The sequence below is a fragment of the Lissotriton helveticus genome, chromosome 1_1 (assembly GCF_964261635.1).
Source record: "Lissotriton helveticus chromosome 1_1, aLisHel1.1, whole genome shotgun sequence".
NCBI lineage: Eukaryota > Metazoa > Chordata > Amphibia > Caudata > Salamandridae > Lissotriton > Lissotriton helveticus.
The window spans coordinates 138,380,136-138,394,800 of NC_136057.1; the positions used below are offsets into that span (position 1 = coordinate 138,380,136).

Consider the following 14,665-nt stretch of genomic DNA (forward strand, 5'->3'; position numbering starts at 1 on the left):
GTGGCAAAGTGAGCAAGGGAATCACGTCTGAGCATACCCTGCCACACTTATGGCGGCCAAAACGGACCAAAAGGGGGTGGTGATGGACGGAGCATCTGAACCAATCAAACACTCACACCCAGTCAAAAGAGCTGGGTTTAATCCATCACCGTTCTTTAGCCCACTCTGCCACCCCAGTTCAGACATGGCTATATGCAAATCAGTCTGACCCTGTGCCTCATGGGAGCAGTCCAGCCCGAACTGCCAAGCCATGCCTTCCCTGGACCGGAAACAAGCTTCCGAGGACCGGTTTCTGTCATTACAGCCTTCTTCAGCCCGGCTTCCTTGAATCCAGTGGCGCTGGCTCAGTACCTAAGGAACGTGAGGAGGGGTCTGAGCACAGAGGGGGAGGTGCATAGCGCCGCCATTAATGAGTCGCTGGCCCAGGACTTAAGGAAGGTGCTGAGGGGACTGAGCACAGAGGGGGAGGTGCAGAACACAGCCATTAATTAGGCACTGGCCCAGGACTTAAGGAAGGTGAGGAGGGGTCTGGGACCAGGGTGGGGGAGGTGCAGAGCACAGGCATTAATGAGGCGCTGGCTCAGTACCTAAGGAAGGTGAGGAGGGGTCTGAGCATAGAGGGGGAGGTGCATAGCGCCGCCATTAATGAGTCGCTGGCCTAGGACTTAAGGAAGGTGAGGAGGGGTCTGAGACCAGGGTAGGGAGTCGCTGTCTCAGGACTTACACAAGGTGAGGAGGGGTCTGAGCCCAGAGGGGGAGGTGCAGAGCGCAGACATTAATGAGGCGCTGGCCTAGGACTTAAGGAAGGTGAGGAGGGGTCTGAGCACAGAGTGGGAGGTGCAGAGCGCAGCCATTAATGAGGTGCTGGCCCAGGACTTAAGGAAGGTGAGGTGGGTCTTAGACCAGGGTGGGGAGTCACTGTCCCAGGACTTACACAAGGCGAGGATTGGTTTGAGCACAGAGGGGGAGGTGCAGAGCACAGCCATTAATGAGGCGCTGGCCCAGAACTTACACAAGGAGAGGATTAGTTTGAACAAAGAGGGGGGAGAGGAGCACTGGGTGACATTAATGAGTCGCTGGCCCAGGATTTAACAAGGTAAGGAGGGGTCTGAGCACAGAGGGAGAGGTGCATAGCGCAGCCATTAATGAGGTGCTGGCCCAGGACTTAAGGAAGGTGAGGAGGGGTCTGAGCACAGAGGGGGAGGTGCAGAGCGCAGCCATTAATGAGGTGCTGGCCCAGGACTTAAGGAAGGTGAGGAGGGGTCTGAACACAGAGGGGGAGGTGCAGAACACAGCCATTAATGAGGTACTTGCCCATGACTTACACAAGGTGAGGATGGTCTGAACACAGAGGGGGAGGTGCAGAGCACAGCCATTAATGAGGTGCTGGCCCAGGACTTAGACAAGGTATGGAGGGGTGTGATCAGGGTGGGGCGAGGTGCACAGCGCAGCCATTAATGAGGTGCTGGCCCAGGACTTAAGGAAGGTGAGGATTGGTCTGAACACAGAGGGGGAGGTGCATAGCACAGCCATTAATGAGGCACTGGCCCAGGACGTAAGGAAGGTGAGGAGGGATCTAAATACAGAGGGTGGAGTTACAGAGCACAGCCATTAATGAGGCCCTGGCCCAGGACTTACACAAGGTGAGGAGGGGTCTGAGCACAGAAGAGGGAGGTACAGAGCACAGGCATTAATGAGGCCCCGGCCCAGGACTTAAGGAAGGTGAGGAGGGGTCTGAGCACAGAGGGGCAGGTGCATAGCGCAGCCATTAATGAGGCGCTGGCTCAGGACCTAAGGAAGGTGAGGAGGGTTTGAGACCAGGGTGGGGAGTCGCTGTCCCAGGACTTACACAAGGATAGGATTGGTCTGAACAAAGAGGGGGGGAGATGCACTGGGTGACATCAATGAGTCGCTGGCCCAGGACTTACACAAGGTGAGGAGGGGACTGAGCACAGCGGGAGAGGTGCATAGCGCAGCCATTAACCACTCCCATGCTGGTGATGAACCCCAGCCGTCACGCTCCTCAGTGCTCGTGTGCTGATGACGGCTGGGGTTCGTCACCACCCCGCCCTGTTCGTTTGTTTACCGCACAGCGGCGAAAACGGGCCAGCATCAAAGGGGTTAATGAGGCGCTGGCCCAGGACTTACACAAGGTGAGGAGGGGTCTGACCAGTGTGGGGAGAGGTGCAGAGCACAGCCATTAATGAGGCGCGCGCCCAGGACTTACACAAGGTGAGGAGGGTTCTGAGCACAGGGTGGGGAAGGTACAGAGCACAGCCATTAATGAGGTGCGCGCCCCGGACTCACACAAGGTGAGGATTGGTCTGAACACAAAGAGTGGAGGTGCACAGCTCAGCCATTAATGAGGCGCGCGCCCAGGACTTACACAAGGTATAGAGGGTTCTGACCAGGGTGGGGCGAGGTGCACAGCACAGCCATTAATGAGGCGCTGGCCCAGGACATAAGGAAGGTGAGGGGGGATCTAAACATAGAGGGGGGAGTTACAGAGCACAGGCATCAATGAGGCCCCGGCCTAGGACTTACACAAGGTGAGGAGGGGTCTGAACACAGAGGAGGGAGGTAAAGAGCACAGGTATTAATGAGGCGCTGGCCCAGGACTTACACAAGGAAAGGTTTGGTCTGAACATAGAGGAGGGAGGTACAGAGCTCAGCCATTATTGCGGAGTGCGCCCAGGACTTACACAAGTTGAGGAGGGGTCTGACCAGTGTGGGGAGAGGTGCACAGCACAGCCATTAAAGAGGCGCGCGCCCAGGACTTACACAAGGTGAGGCGGGATCTGAGCACAGGGTGGGGGAGATACAGAGCACAGCCATTATTGAGGCGCGCGCCCAGGACTCACACAAGGTGAGGATGGTTGGAACACAGAGAGTAGAGGTGCACATCTCAGCCATTAATGAGGCGCACGCCCAGGACTGACACAAGGTATAGAGGGTTCTGACCAGGGTGGGGAGAGGTGCAGAGCACAGCCATTAATGAGGCGCTGGCCCAGGACTCACACAAGGTGAGGATTGGTCTGAACACAGAGGGGGAGGTGCAGAGCACAGCCATTAATTAGGCGCTGGCCCAGGACGTAAGGAAGGTGAGGAGGGATCTAAACATAGAGGGGGGAGTTACAAAGCACAGGCATTAATGAGGCCCCGGCCCAGGACTTACACAAGGTGAGGAGGGGTCGGAACACAGAGGAGGGAGGTAAAGAGCACAGGCATTAATGAGGCGCTGGCCCAGGACTTACACAAGGAGAGGTTTGGTCTGAACATAGAGGAGGGAGGTACAGAGCTCAGCCATTAATGAGGCGCGCGCCCAGGACTTACACAAGGTGAGGATTGGTCTTAACACAGAGAGTGGAGGTGCACAGCACAGCCATCAATGAAGCGCTTGCCCAGGACTGACACAAGGTATAGAGGGGTCTGAACACAGAGGGGGAGGTGCACAGCTCAGCCATTAATGAGGCGCTGGCCCAGTACTCACACAAGGTATAGAGGGTTCTGACCAGGGTGGGGAAGGTACAGAGCACAGCCATTAATGAGGTGCGCGCCCAGGACTCACACAAGGTGAGGATTGGTCTGAACACAGAGGGGGAGGTGCACAGCTCAGCCATTAATGAGGCGCGCGCCCAGGACTTACACAAGGTATAGAGGGTTCTGACCAGGGTGGGGCGAGGTGCAGAGCACAGCCATTAATGAGGCGCTAGTCCAGGACTCACACAAGGTGAGGATTGGTCTGAACACAGAGAGTGGAGGTGCATAGCACAGCCATCAATGAGGCGCGCGCCCAGAACTTACACAAGGTATAGAGGGGTCTGAACACAGAGGGAGAGGTGCACAGCTCAGCCATTAATGAGGCGCTGGCCCAGTACTCACACAAGGTATAGAGGGTTCTGACCAGGGTGGGGCGAGGTGCACAGCACAGCCATTAATGAGGCACTAGTCCAGGACTCACACAAGGTGAGGATTGGTCTGAACACAGAGAGTGGAGGTGCACAGCACAGCCATTAATGAGGTGCGCGCCCAGGACTTACACAAGGTGGGGGGGATCTGAGCACAGGGTGGGAGAGGTACAGAGCACAGACATTAATGAGGCACTGGCCCAGGACTCACACAAGGTGAGGATTGGTCTGAACACAGAGGGGGAGGTGCACAGCACAGCCATTAATGAGGCGCTGCCCCCAGGACTTACACAAGGTGAGGAGGGATCGGAGCACAGGGTGGGGCGAGGTGCAGAGTACAGCCATTAATGAGGCGCGCGCCCAGGACTCACACAAGGTGAGGATTAGTCTGAACACAGAGAGTGGAGGTGCACAGCACAGCCATCAATGAGGCGCTGGCCCAGGACTGACACAAGGTATAGAGGGGTCTGAACACAGAGGGGGAGGTGCAGAGCACAGCCATTAATGAGGCGCGCGCCCAGGACTTACACAAGGTATAGAGGGTTCTGACCAGGGTGGGGCGAGGTGCAGAGCACAGCCATTAATGAGGCGCGCACCCAGGACTTACACACGGTATAGAGGGTTCTGACCAGGGTGGGGCGAGGTGCACAGCACAGCCATTAATGAGGCGCTGGCCCAGGACTCACACAAGGAGAGGAGGGATCTGAGCACAGAGGGGGAGGTGCATAGCGCAGCCATTAATGAGGCGCTGGCCCAGGACTCACACAAGGAGAGGAGGGATCTGAGCACAGAGGGGGAGGTACAGAGCACAGCCTTTATTGAGGACCGTGTCCAGGACTTACATAAGGTGAGGAGGGGTCTGAACACAGGGGGTAGGTGCACGAGGTGAGCATTAATAAGGTGGTGGCACTGGATTTACATTAGAGTTGGGGTTAGTTACAATGAGAGGAGGGGTCTGAGACCAGGGTGGGGAGATGTGCCCAGGACTTACACGAGGTTCGGTTTCGGTCTGATCACAGAGAGGGATGTGCACAGCAATTAACGAGGCACTGGTCTAGGACTTACACATGGTGAGAAGAAGGTGCCCAAGTCAGCCCTTACTGAGGTTTTGGTACAGAATCACACAAGATGAGAGGGATCTGAGTACAGGGGGTGGGTGCACGAGGTTAGCAATAATAAGGCGGTGGCACGGGATTTACATAAAGAGGAGGGGTTAGGTACACAGAGGTGTCCACAAGGCCTCCCTTAATAAGGGCAGGCAACTGTACTTACAAGGTGAGGATGGGTCGGAGCACAAGGGAGAGGTGCACAAGGCAGCCACTAATGAATCTCTAGCTTACACAGCGTTAGAAGGTGTCCAAGTGCAAAAGGAAGAGTCCCCAAGGTGCTCACTAATGTGGCTCAGGCCAAGCATGGCGAGGAGGGGTCTCAGTACAAGTGGAGGATGATGTTCACTCCGGGCCCAATTCACAGAATGTACTTAAGACTCAATCCTAAACTTACTACTATTTTGGTATTCACAGAATGCACTTACTACTTTTGGCATTCACAGAATGAACTTACTACTTTTGGTATTCACAGAAGTTAGGATTTTGTCTTAAGTTTGTCTTAAGGGAGACTTAAGACAGACTTAAGACAGACTTAAGTTAGGATTTTGTCTTAAGTCTGTCTTAAGTTTGTCTTAAGACAAACTTAAGACAAAAGGAGTAGTTTCTGTCCTGTAACTCCAGTTCTGTAGTAGGGGTATCTCTGTTATAGTCATAATCTGGTGAATAGTCCCGCCCATGTGTGTGGACCCCGGAGCTATCAAAAAATAATCTCTTAAAGTGTCGAAAAATGCAGAACTGCACAGACACTTAAGAGAGAATTAAAGACAGATAATGCAGCCTATATCTGCAGGCTACACTGTCCAGTACTTTAACTAGAAATTCCACCAAAAATCCACAAACAGCAAAGCCTGTCCAGATTTCCCTTGCTTTAACAGCAAAACCCCTCTGGAATGATAGAGAGGAAGACATGGACAGACAAGCCCCATAGGCTGCCATTATGTGGCTCAGAACAGGATACTGTGCTTTTAAGAGAACTTTCCAGAACTTCACAGTATCCCAGAATGCACTGCAGGTCCCTTTTACTTTCAGTTCTTTTTGAAGGCGTAACACGCCAGACCTGTAGCATTCCTTACATGAATATCTCTCTCCACCGGGGAGTAGGGCGGGCGCTTATGACTATAACAGAGATACCCCTACTACAGAACTGGAGTTACAGGACAGAAACTACTCCTTCTGTAGTAGAGGATCTCTGTGTATAGTCATAATCTAGTGAATAGAATGGCAAGCCCATCCCCACACCAAAGCGGCGGTGGAGAAAAGAGAAATAACACCACTACTGTGCGAACAGATTTCGCAGCGAAGCCTGCCCAACCTGAGCATCTGCCCTGGCATCAGTGTCCAGGCAGTAATGCTTAGCAAAGGTATGGACCGACTTCCAAGTGGCCGCCTTGCAGATTTCTGCAATTGGAACATTACGGAGCAAAGCAGTCGTGGCAGCTTTGCCCCTGGTGGAATGAGCCTTAGGTTTACCCCCTAAGGTCTTACCAGCTTTTTGGTAACACAACTGTATACAGGACACAATCTACCTAGAAATGGGCTGTTTAGAGGTAGCAAGACCTGTCCTGACTGATCCATAATTGATAAACAATTGGTCTGACCTACGAATATCCTTGGTTTTATCCAGATAAAATTTCAACACCCTCCTGACCTCCAGGGAATGCAGGGACCTTTCCGCTGGAGAGGAAGGATTCTGAAAAAACGTAGGTAAAGTTATGGTCTGGTTAACATGAAAGTCAGATATAACTTTAGGAAGAAATTTAGGGTGAGTACGCATAACAACCTTAGCAGCATGAAATACAGTATAAGGTTCTTGGCAACACAACGCATGAATTTCACTCACCCTGCGGGCCGATGTAATGGCCACGAGGAACGTCGCCTTCCAGGGCAGGTGCTGCAACGAAGCCTTATGAATAGGTTCAAAACGCTCCTTCTTCAATCTGGACAGCACCACATTCAATTCCCATGAAGGCGAAGGAAGCCGGACAGGAGGGAACACTTTCTTCAAGCCTTCCAAAAAGTCTTTGATCACAGGGATCTGAATGAAGGAAGTCTGTGAAGGGCATTTCCTGTAGGCAGTCAATGCAGCCAGATGAACCTTAATGGAATGGACATTAAGGCCAGACTGCGCCAGATGTAGAAGATATGGAAGGATGACATCTATCTTACATGTCGTCGGGTCATAGTTCTTGGACTTGCACCAGATGCAAAACCTCTTCCACTTGTAAGCATAAGAAGCCCTAGTGGAAGGTCGCTTAGCCTCCTTCAGTATGTCCATGCAATCTTCTGGGAGATTCAGATGGCCATATTGCACTATCTCAGGAGCCATGCCGCCAAACTCAAAGACGAGAGGTTGGGGTGCAACATCTGTCCCCCGAACTTCGTGAGAAGGTCCGGCCTGCACGGCAGCCGCATGTGAGGAAGGAGAGACCGGTGAAGCAGGTCCATGAACCACCACTGTCTGGGCCATTCCGGGGCAATCAGTATCATCCGCGCCCTGGACTGGGACAGCTTGTTGAGAACCGTCGGAATCAGGGGAATGGGTGGAAAAGCGTGCAGAAAGCTGTTCGACCAGTTGATCCATAACGCATTCCCCAGCGTCCCTGGCTTGTAGTACCTGGAGGCGAAGTCTCGGCATCGGCGGTGGCGAACAGATCTACATCTGGAGTCCCCCACCTTGCGAAGACTTCTCCTAGTACTTCGTCGTTTATGACCCATTCGTGGTTTTCCTGAATCAGTCTGCTCAGTGTGTCTGCCTGAAGATTCTGCACACCTGGTAGATGGGTAGCCGTTATCGTCAGTCCTCTGGCCAGAAGCCAGTGCCAGATCGCGTGCGCCTCCTGCGACAGGGTGCGCGATCTCGAGTCCCCCTGCTTGTTGAGGTAATACATCGTGGTCGTATTGTCCGTTTGCACAAGCAGAGAGTTGGTCTGGAAGGCCGGAAGAAAGGCCAAGTGAACAGCTCTGAGTTCCAGGAAATTGATGTGGTACGTGGACTCCGTCTGGGACCAAGTCACTTGAATCTGTAAGTCTCCGGAGTGCGCCCCCCAGCCGTGGAGAGACGCACCTGTCACGATAGTCTGCGTGGGAATGTCCTTGTGGAAGGGAACCCCTCTCAGGAGATTCCCCGTCGAACACCACCACTTCAGAGACTGAAGAGCATGCAGAGACAGTTGTATCTTGTCGACCCAAGATCCTCTTCTCTGATCCCACTGATCCTCCAAGCACTCCTGCAAAGGTCTCTTGTGCAGCCGTGCGTGAGGCCTAAGGAAGATACAAGAGGCCATCGATCCCAGTAGAGAAGACACCGTCCTCACTGTTGTAGATGGAGTGGTCATAAGAGCCTGAGCCTTCCGAAGGAGTGATAATCGTCGCTCCTCCAAAGGAGACACGCTTGCTGACAGCGTATTGATGGTGGCTCCCAAGTACTGGATGCACTGGACCGGAGTCGGGACAGACTTGGACATGTTGATGTACAACCCCAGCTTGTTCAAGAGAACGCACGTCTCCCGGAAGTGCGCTTGAGCTTCCGAGAAGGATGAGGCCTTGATCAACCAATCGTCCAGGTAAGGGTAGACAAACACCTTGTTCTTCCTCAGGTGTGCGGCTACCACTGCCATGCACTTCGAGAATGTCCTGGGCGCAGACTTCAGCCCGAATTGGCAGTACTGTGTACTGATAATGATTGGCGCCGACTTGGAATCGCAGGAACTTCCTGTGTTTGTGTGCAATGGGCACATGGAAGTATGCATCCTGTAGGTCTATGGCACACAGCCAGTCTCCCCGTTGCAGCTGAGGATAAATCTGATGCAAAGACAGCAGGCGAAACTTTTCTCTGCGAATCCACTTGTTTGCTTGTCGCAAATCCAGAATGGGCCTGAACTCGTTCTTGTCCTTTTTGCGAACCAGGAAGAACCAGGAGTACAGACCTCTTCCTCTTTGAGACAGAGGTATGTCTTCTATTGCCCTTTTCCTTAACAGGATATCGGCCTCCGCCAGGAGCTCGCGCAGCTGAAACTGCGAGCTGACCGGAGGAATTGATGGAGGCGGGCTGGTGAACCGAAGACTGTATCCATTGCAAACAATATTCAGCACCCACTTGTCATGAGTAATTTTTCTCCACTCTGCCAGAAAAAATCGAACGCTTCCCCCCACCGGAGCGGGTAACGGATGTAGGGGAAGTAACAGCTCAGGGTCGAGACCCGGCCGCGCCCTTGATCGCTGTAGAGGACTGCTGACCTCCTCTACCCTTCTGGCGCTTTTGGAAGGGCCTCCGGAACTGCTGCTGATGTTGCTGCTGCTGTCCCGAAGCCTGTCCTTGCCCTCTGCCCTGTGCCCCAAACCGTCTTTGGAACGGGGCGGTAGGTTTTCTTTTCTTTGGGCTTCTCCAAGCCCACAGCCGTCAGAGTCTCGGCCTCCGCCTTCATGCGGGCCATCTCATCATCTGCGTGTTTCCCGAAAAGGGTCTCCCCCGAGAAGGGCAGATTCGCCACTCGCTGCTGGGCCTCCTGCTTGAGTGATGTGAGCCTGAGCCAGGCATGGCGTCGCTGGTTGGTCCCATGACAATATCCATGAGCCGCCAACAGAGAGCCATCAGCGGCCGCGCTGATGACCTGGTTCGAGACCAGCATCCCCTCCTTCTGGATCTCTAGGAAATCCTCCCTCCTATCTCGTGGCAGGAGATTCGCGAATTGCTGGAGAGATTCCCACAGGGCACGATCATACGGCCCTAGTAGAGCTGCATCGCTAGCTGCCTTCATAGACGTAGAGGCCGTCCCACAGGCCTTCCTGCCATTTGAGTCAATTCATCGGCTCTCCTTATCGGGAGGCACGGTAGATGACGGAGAGGTAGAATGTTGCTTCCTGGCAGCCGTCACTATAACGGAGTCCGGAACTGGGTCAATCCTCAGAAAAGTTGGGTCGGAATCCGGGGCCCTGTACTTCTTTAGAAGACGGACAGAGCGGCCTTCGTCGTTGCAGGCGTAAGGAACAGCTCCTCCGCTGGCTCTACCAATCCTGGCACGAGCGGTAGTAGAGGGCGAGACAAATGCTTGTTGTGAATTGTCTCAAAAATCACGGCCGTCGTAGGTGTTGGAGCCGTCACCGTGATTCCCAATTTCGCAGCACCCCTCAAGAGAACATCCTGGAACGTGCTGATATCATCCACGGGAGACACCCTCGTCCCCGGGGAGTCTGATAAGGTCGGGGAGAATGACCTGGTCCTGGAGGAATCCGTGCGGGACCGCGATCCGCGCCTCCTGTGGCGCCGCCTTGACATCGTAGAGGATCTGTGACGACTGCGCGACCTCCCTCTCCGTCCGGAATGGGATCGCGACTTCCTTGGCTTCGGTCGCCCTGCCGGTTCCACCGGGACGGGAGACTTTGGCTTGGATGGAGCCCTCGGCCGAGAGGTCCCCTTAGGAGGAGTAGGAAATCGTGGTAACGACCCGTTCCTCGGAGGAATCGGAGGAGGCTTGTCAGCCGGCAACTGGGGTTGCGGTTGAGGCTGCGGAGGAGCCGGAAGTGGAGGCGGGGTGGGAGCCCGCGGAGGCTGTCCTCTCGGTAACGGAGGAGGGGATGGAGTAACTGTCTTCGGCCTAGCAGGGGTATACACAACAGAGTACACCGTGCCCGGTGAACCGCCCTCCCTACTAGGCTGGGACTTTGGAGAGTCCTCCATAGGCCCTTGACGCCTGCCAGATCGACTCCTGGCGCCAGAACTCCTTCCGTGCCTTCCCGGCGCCGAAGAACGGCGACCAGACGGCGAGCATCGGCTCTCGACGGCAAGCTTCGCCTCTTCGACGGCGTCGACCTTCTTCGCCTCGACGGCGACCTCTTATGCCTCGACGTCGACCATCTATGCCTCGACGGCGACCGTCTACGCCTCGACGGCGACCTTCGCCTCGACGGCGACCTTCTCCTCGACGTCAAGGATCCCCTCGACAACGACCTTCTCCTCTTCGCCGACGGCGAACGGCGGTGTTGCCTCGATGGCGAGCGCCGACGCCGGACCTCTCTACGTCGAATACTCGACGACGACGATGACGAAGACGACGACGAAATCGTCACTGGAGACTTCGACGGTGCCCTGTTCAGGTCCCTCGACGCCGAACGTCGACGTCGTCTTGACCCAGAGCCCTGGGGAGACGGGGAACAGACTGCAGTCATCCCTCTCGATGTTGTGGTCGGTGCAATCGACGCCGACGGAGAATGGGGACGTTTGCTGGTCTTCCTGCCCCTGGGGAGCCCCCCAGAGGCCTCAGCATGGGCAGATGAAGCCCGTCCAGACCCACCTTGTGCCTTTCGTCTTCTGTCTTCAAGGCCCTGAAGCCTGATCTTCATCCTATCCCTCAGGGTCCTGCTAGAGAAACCCTGGCAGATGTCACACTCCTCTGGGACATGGGATGAAGGAAGGCAGATGATACACACCTCGTGTGGGTCAGACTTGGCCTTCTTCCTGGAGCACTCAGGGCATTTGTCGAATAATGCAGGGATATTCGACAATAAAGAGTGCACCCAAAGACAAACAGGAAGAAAACAGCAAAGTACTTCAAGATAAGCACTCAAATAACTTTGAAAAAGTGAAAAAATCACCAATAAACCCTTGAAAAGGGAGAGCTCAATGCTCCAGGGTCCTGCTTGCAGGAGCCGGAAAAAAGAACTGAAAGTAAAAGGGACCTGCAGTGCATTCTGGGATACTGTGAAGTTCTGGAAAGTTCTCTTAAAGGCACAGTATCCTGTTCTGAGCCACATAATGGCAGCCTATGGGGCTTGTCTGTCCATGTCTTCCTCTCTATCATTCCAGAGGGATTTTGCTGTTAAAGCAAGGGAAATCTGGACAGGCTTTGCTGTTTGTGGATTTTTGGTGGAATTTCTAGTTGAAGTACTGGACAGTGTAGCCTGTGGATATAGGCTGCATTATCTGTCTTTAATTCTCTCTTAAGTGTCTGTGCAGTCTGCATTTTGCGACACTTTAAGAGATTATTTTTTGATTGCTCCGGGGTCCACGCACATGGGCGGGACTATTCACTAGATTATGACTATACACAAAGATCCCCTACTACAGAATCCTAACTTCTGTGAATACCAAAAGTAGTAAGTGCATTTTGTGAATACCAAAATAGTATTAAGTTTAGGATTGAGTCCTCAGTTCATTCTGTGAATGGAGCCCCAGCATTTTCCACACGGTCGACCAGAATCTGATGGTCAGCCGAGTCAGAGGCAGCTGACAGATTGAGCAGCACCAAGGCAGAGACTGATCCCCAGTCATCGTCCCATCTCAAGCCATCCACTAATGATAAGATTACAGATTCCGTGCTATGCATTGGGGCAGAAGCCAACCTGAAGGGGTGAAGAAAATCAGAAGGCTGCTGGTGCTTGCAAATTTCTTGGGTTACATAGGCATGTATGGTTGTGGCCTGGTAAGGGGGCAAGGATATTGGCCTATACTTTTTTTTGTAGCACAGTGGGATATTTTCCCTGCTTTTTTAATAATAAATTACCATTGTGCTTTTAAATGAGTCTGGTCCTACACCCTAGGCTAAGGACCTATTTAGTAAGCTGAAAAGGGATTTTTAATTGCAGTAGACTGTTATTATAAACTTGCTGGAGGACAGGGTTCTAATGGTGAACCAGACTTTACTTTTGACATAATGTAATCACTGCGTAGTGTTTGCACCAATGTCGTTCTATTCATCGCAGGTCAAGTTCGGCCTCCTGCGATAACCAGTGGATTGGCCGGCAGGGTTACTCAATTGCTGTTTTACTAACGCAGCTTGTAAGTCACCTGCTTGTCTCAAACACTGAGAGGATTCCTTTTCAGCTGAAATTACAGCATCACTCCAGGTAGGTATAGTTTACTGAAGAGTTGGTATAATACCCTCAAAGTTAATATGTCATTGTCCTCTTCTCCCCATCAATGTTTTCTCTCTCTCGCTTTTCAACATGCTCTGCTCTACCTATGTTTACACTTCACCTCCACTGCATTTCAATTGCATTTTACTTTGTTATCTTTTGCTGTTTTTTGCCATTGAGTCACCCTTCTCCCCACTGTCCTTATTCTCAGCCTTTTCAACCTTCACCTTGTCCTGTTTCTTCCCTTTCTCCTTTTTCACCCCATTCCTTGACCACACACCCACTAATTTTGTCTTATTCTTTTCCCCTTCTTCCATGGGTTTTGCCCGCGTAGCCTGCATTCGAGGTGGAAGTGGGGGAGACCAGTTTAATACACATTGAAATCAACTTGGCCATCAACAACCTGAAGACCTGGATGAAAGATGAATATGTGACAAAAAACTGGGTATGTCTTTGATGCACATGTGTTATTGAAGCAGAAAGAATTGAAAGGTCTGCCCTCTTCCTGAAGCGTCTTTACCTTTAAACCACTAAGTGACAGTCAGGAGTGTGTTGACCCTGATATTACTAACAGTGCAGATATTGTGCACAAGAAATGTGAGTATGAAATATAAACCGTCCCCATGCTGTATACTTTCTCAACCAGGGGATATTAATTAATATCAATAACAGTGGAATATCTCCACCTAGCTGTGAGGTCCCAGTACAATTAATATTATTTTTTTCAAAATACTTTATTGATTTCCATAAGAAAGATACAAAGAGTAAAACTGTATCAGGGTTAGCATATCATATATGTAAAGCAAAAATATAACGTGTAAAAAAGCATACAATAAGGTTATTACTCCTATGAGAGTATCAAGAGGCTAACCCAAGTGATCAGTTATGAAAGAAGAAAGAGAAGATGATTGAAAGAAAAGAGAAAGAGGAGAAGGAAACAAGCATTTACAATGCAATGGTTTTGCCTTTGACAATGTTAGAGCTATTGGCATTGTAAATGTTAAAATTTTCATCTATGTTTTTTTGAGTAAACAGATAAATAAATGGTGTTGTTTAGTAGTAAATAGCTTTATTTTTTGCAAATGTGAGACTTATTGCATTTGCACTTATACACACACACACAGATATATGTACACAGAGCTATACATACACATAGAGAGAGAGAGAGCTAGAGTGAGAAAGAGAGAGGGAGCTAGAGGGAGTAAGACAGAGAGAGAAGGAGCTAGAGAGAGTAAGACAGAGAGAGAAGGAGACAGAGGGAGCTAGAGGGAGTAAAACAGAGAGAGAGGGAGCTAGACAGAGAGAGGGAGCTAGAGGGAGTAAGATAGAGAGAGAAGGAGCTAGAGGGAGCTAGAGCGAGCAAGACGGAGAGAGAGGGAGCTAGAAAGAGCAAGGGAGAGAGAGGGAGCTAGAGGGAGCAAGACAGAGAGAGGGAGCTAGAGGGATTAAGACTGAGAGAAGGAGCTAGAGGGAGTAAGACAGAGAGAGAGGGAGCTAGACGGAGCAAGACACAGAGAGAGGGAGCTAGAAAGAGCAAGACAGAGAGGGAGCAAGAGAGGGAGCAAGACATATAGAGAGGGAGCTATAAAGAGTAAGACAGAAAGGGAGCTAGAGAGAGCAAGACAGAGAGAGAGGGAGCAAGAGGGAGTAACAAAGAGAGGAAGCTAGAGGGAGTAAGACAGAGAGAGAGAGAGCTAGAGTGAGAAGGACAGAGAGAGAGGGAGCTAGAGGGAGTAAGACAGAGAGAGAGGGAGCTAGAGGGAGTAAGACAGAGAGAGAAGGAGCTAGAGAGAGTAA

At 52.0% G+C, this 14,665-nt stretch overlaps 1 protein-coding gene across 2 annotated transcripts in view; it reads left to right on the plus strand.

The window, feature by feature from the left end:
* LOC144771821 (aldehyde dehydrogenase family 3 member B1-like) overlaps positions 1-14,665 on the plus strand; it is a 295,143-nt gene that overhangs the window by 137,063 nt on the left and 143,415 nt on the right. For both annotated transcript variants that reach the window (XM_078656114.1, XM_078656156.1), the window contains one exon: positions 13,203-13,313. In XM_078656114.1, the coding sequence (XP_078512240.1) occupies positions 13,203-13,313 (111 nt within the window). The remainder of the gene's footprint in view (positions 1-13,202; positions 13,314-14,665) is intronic.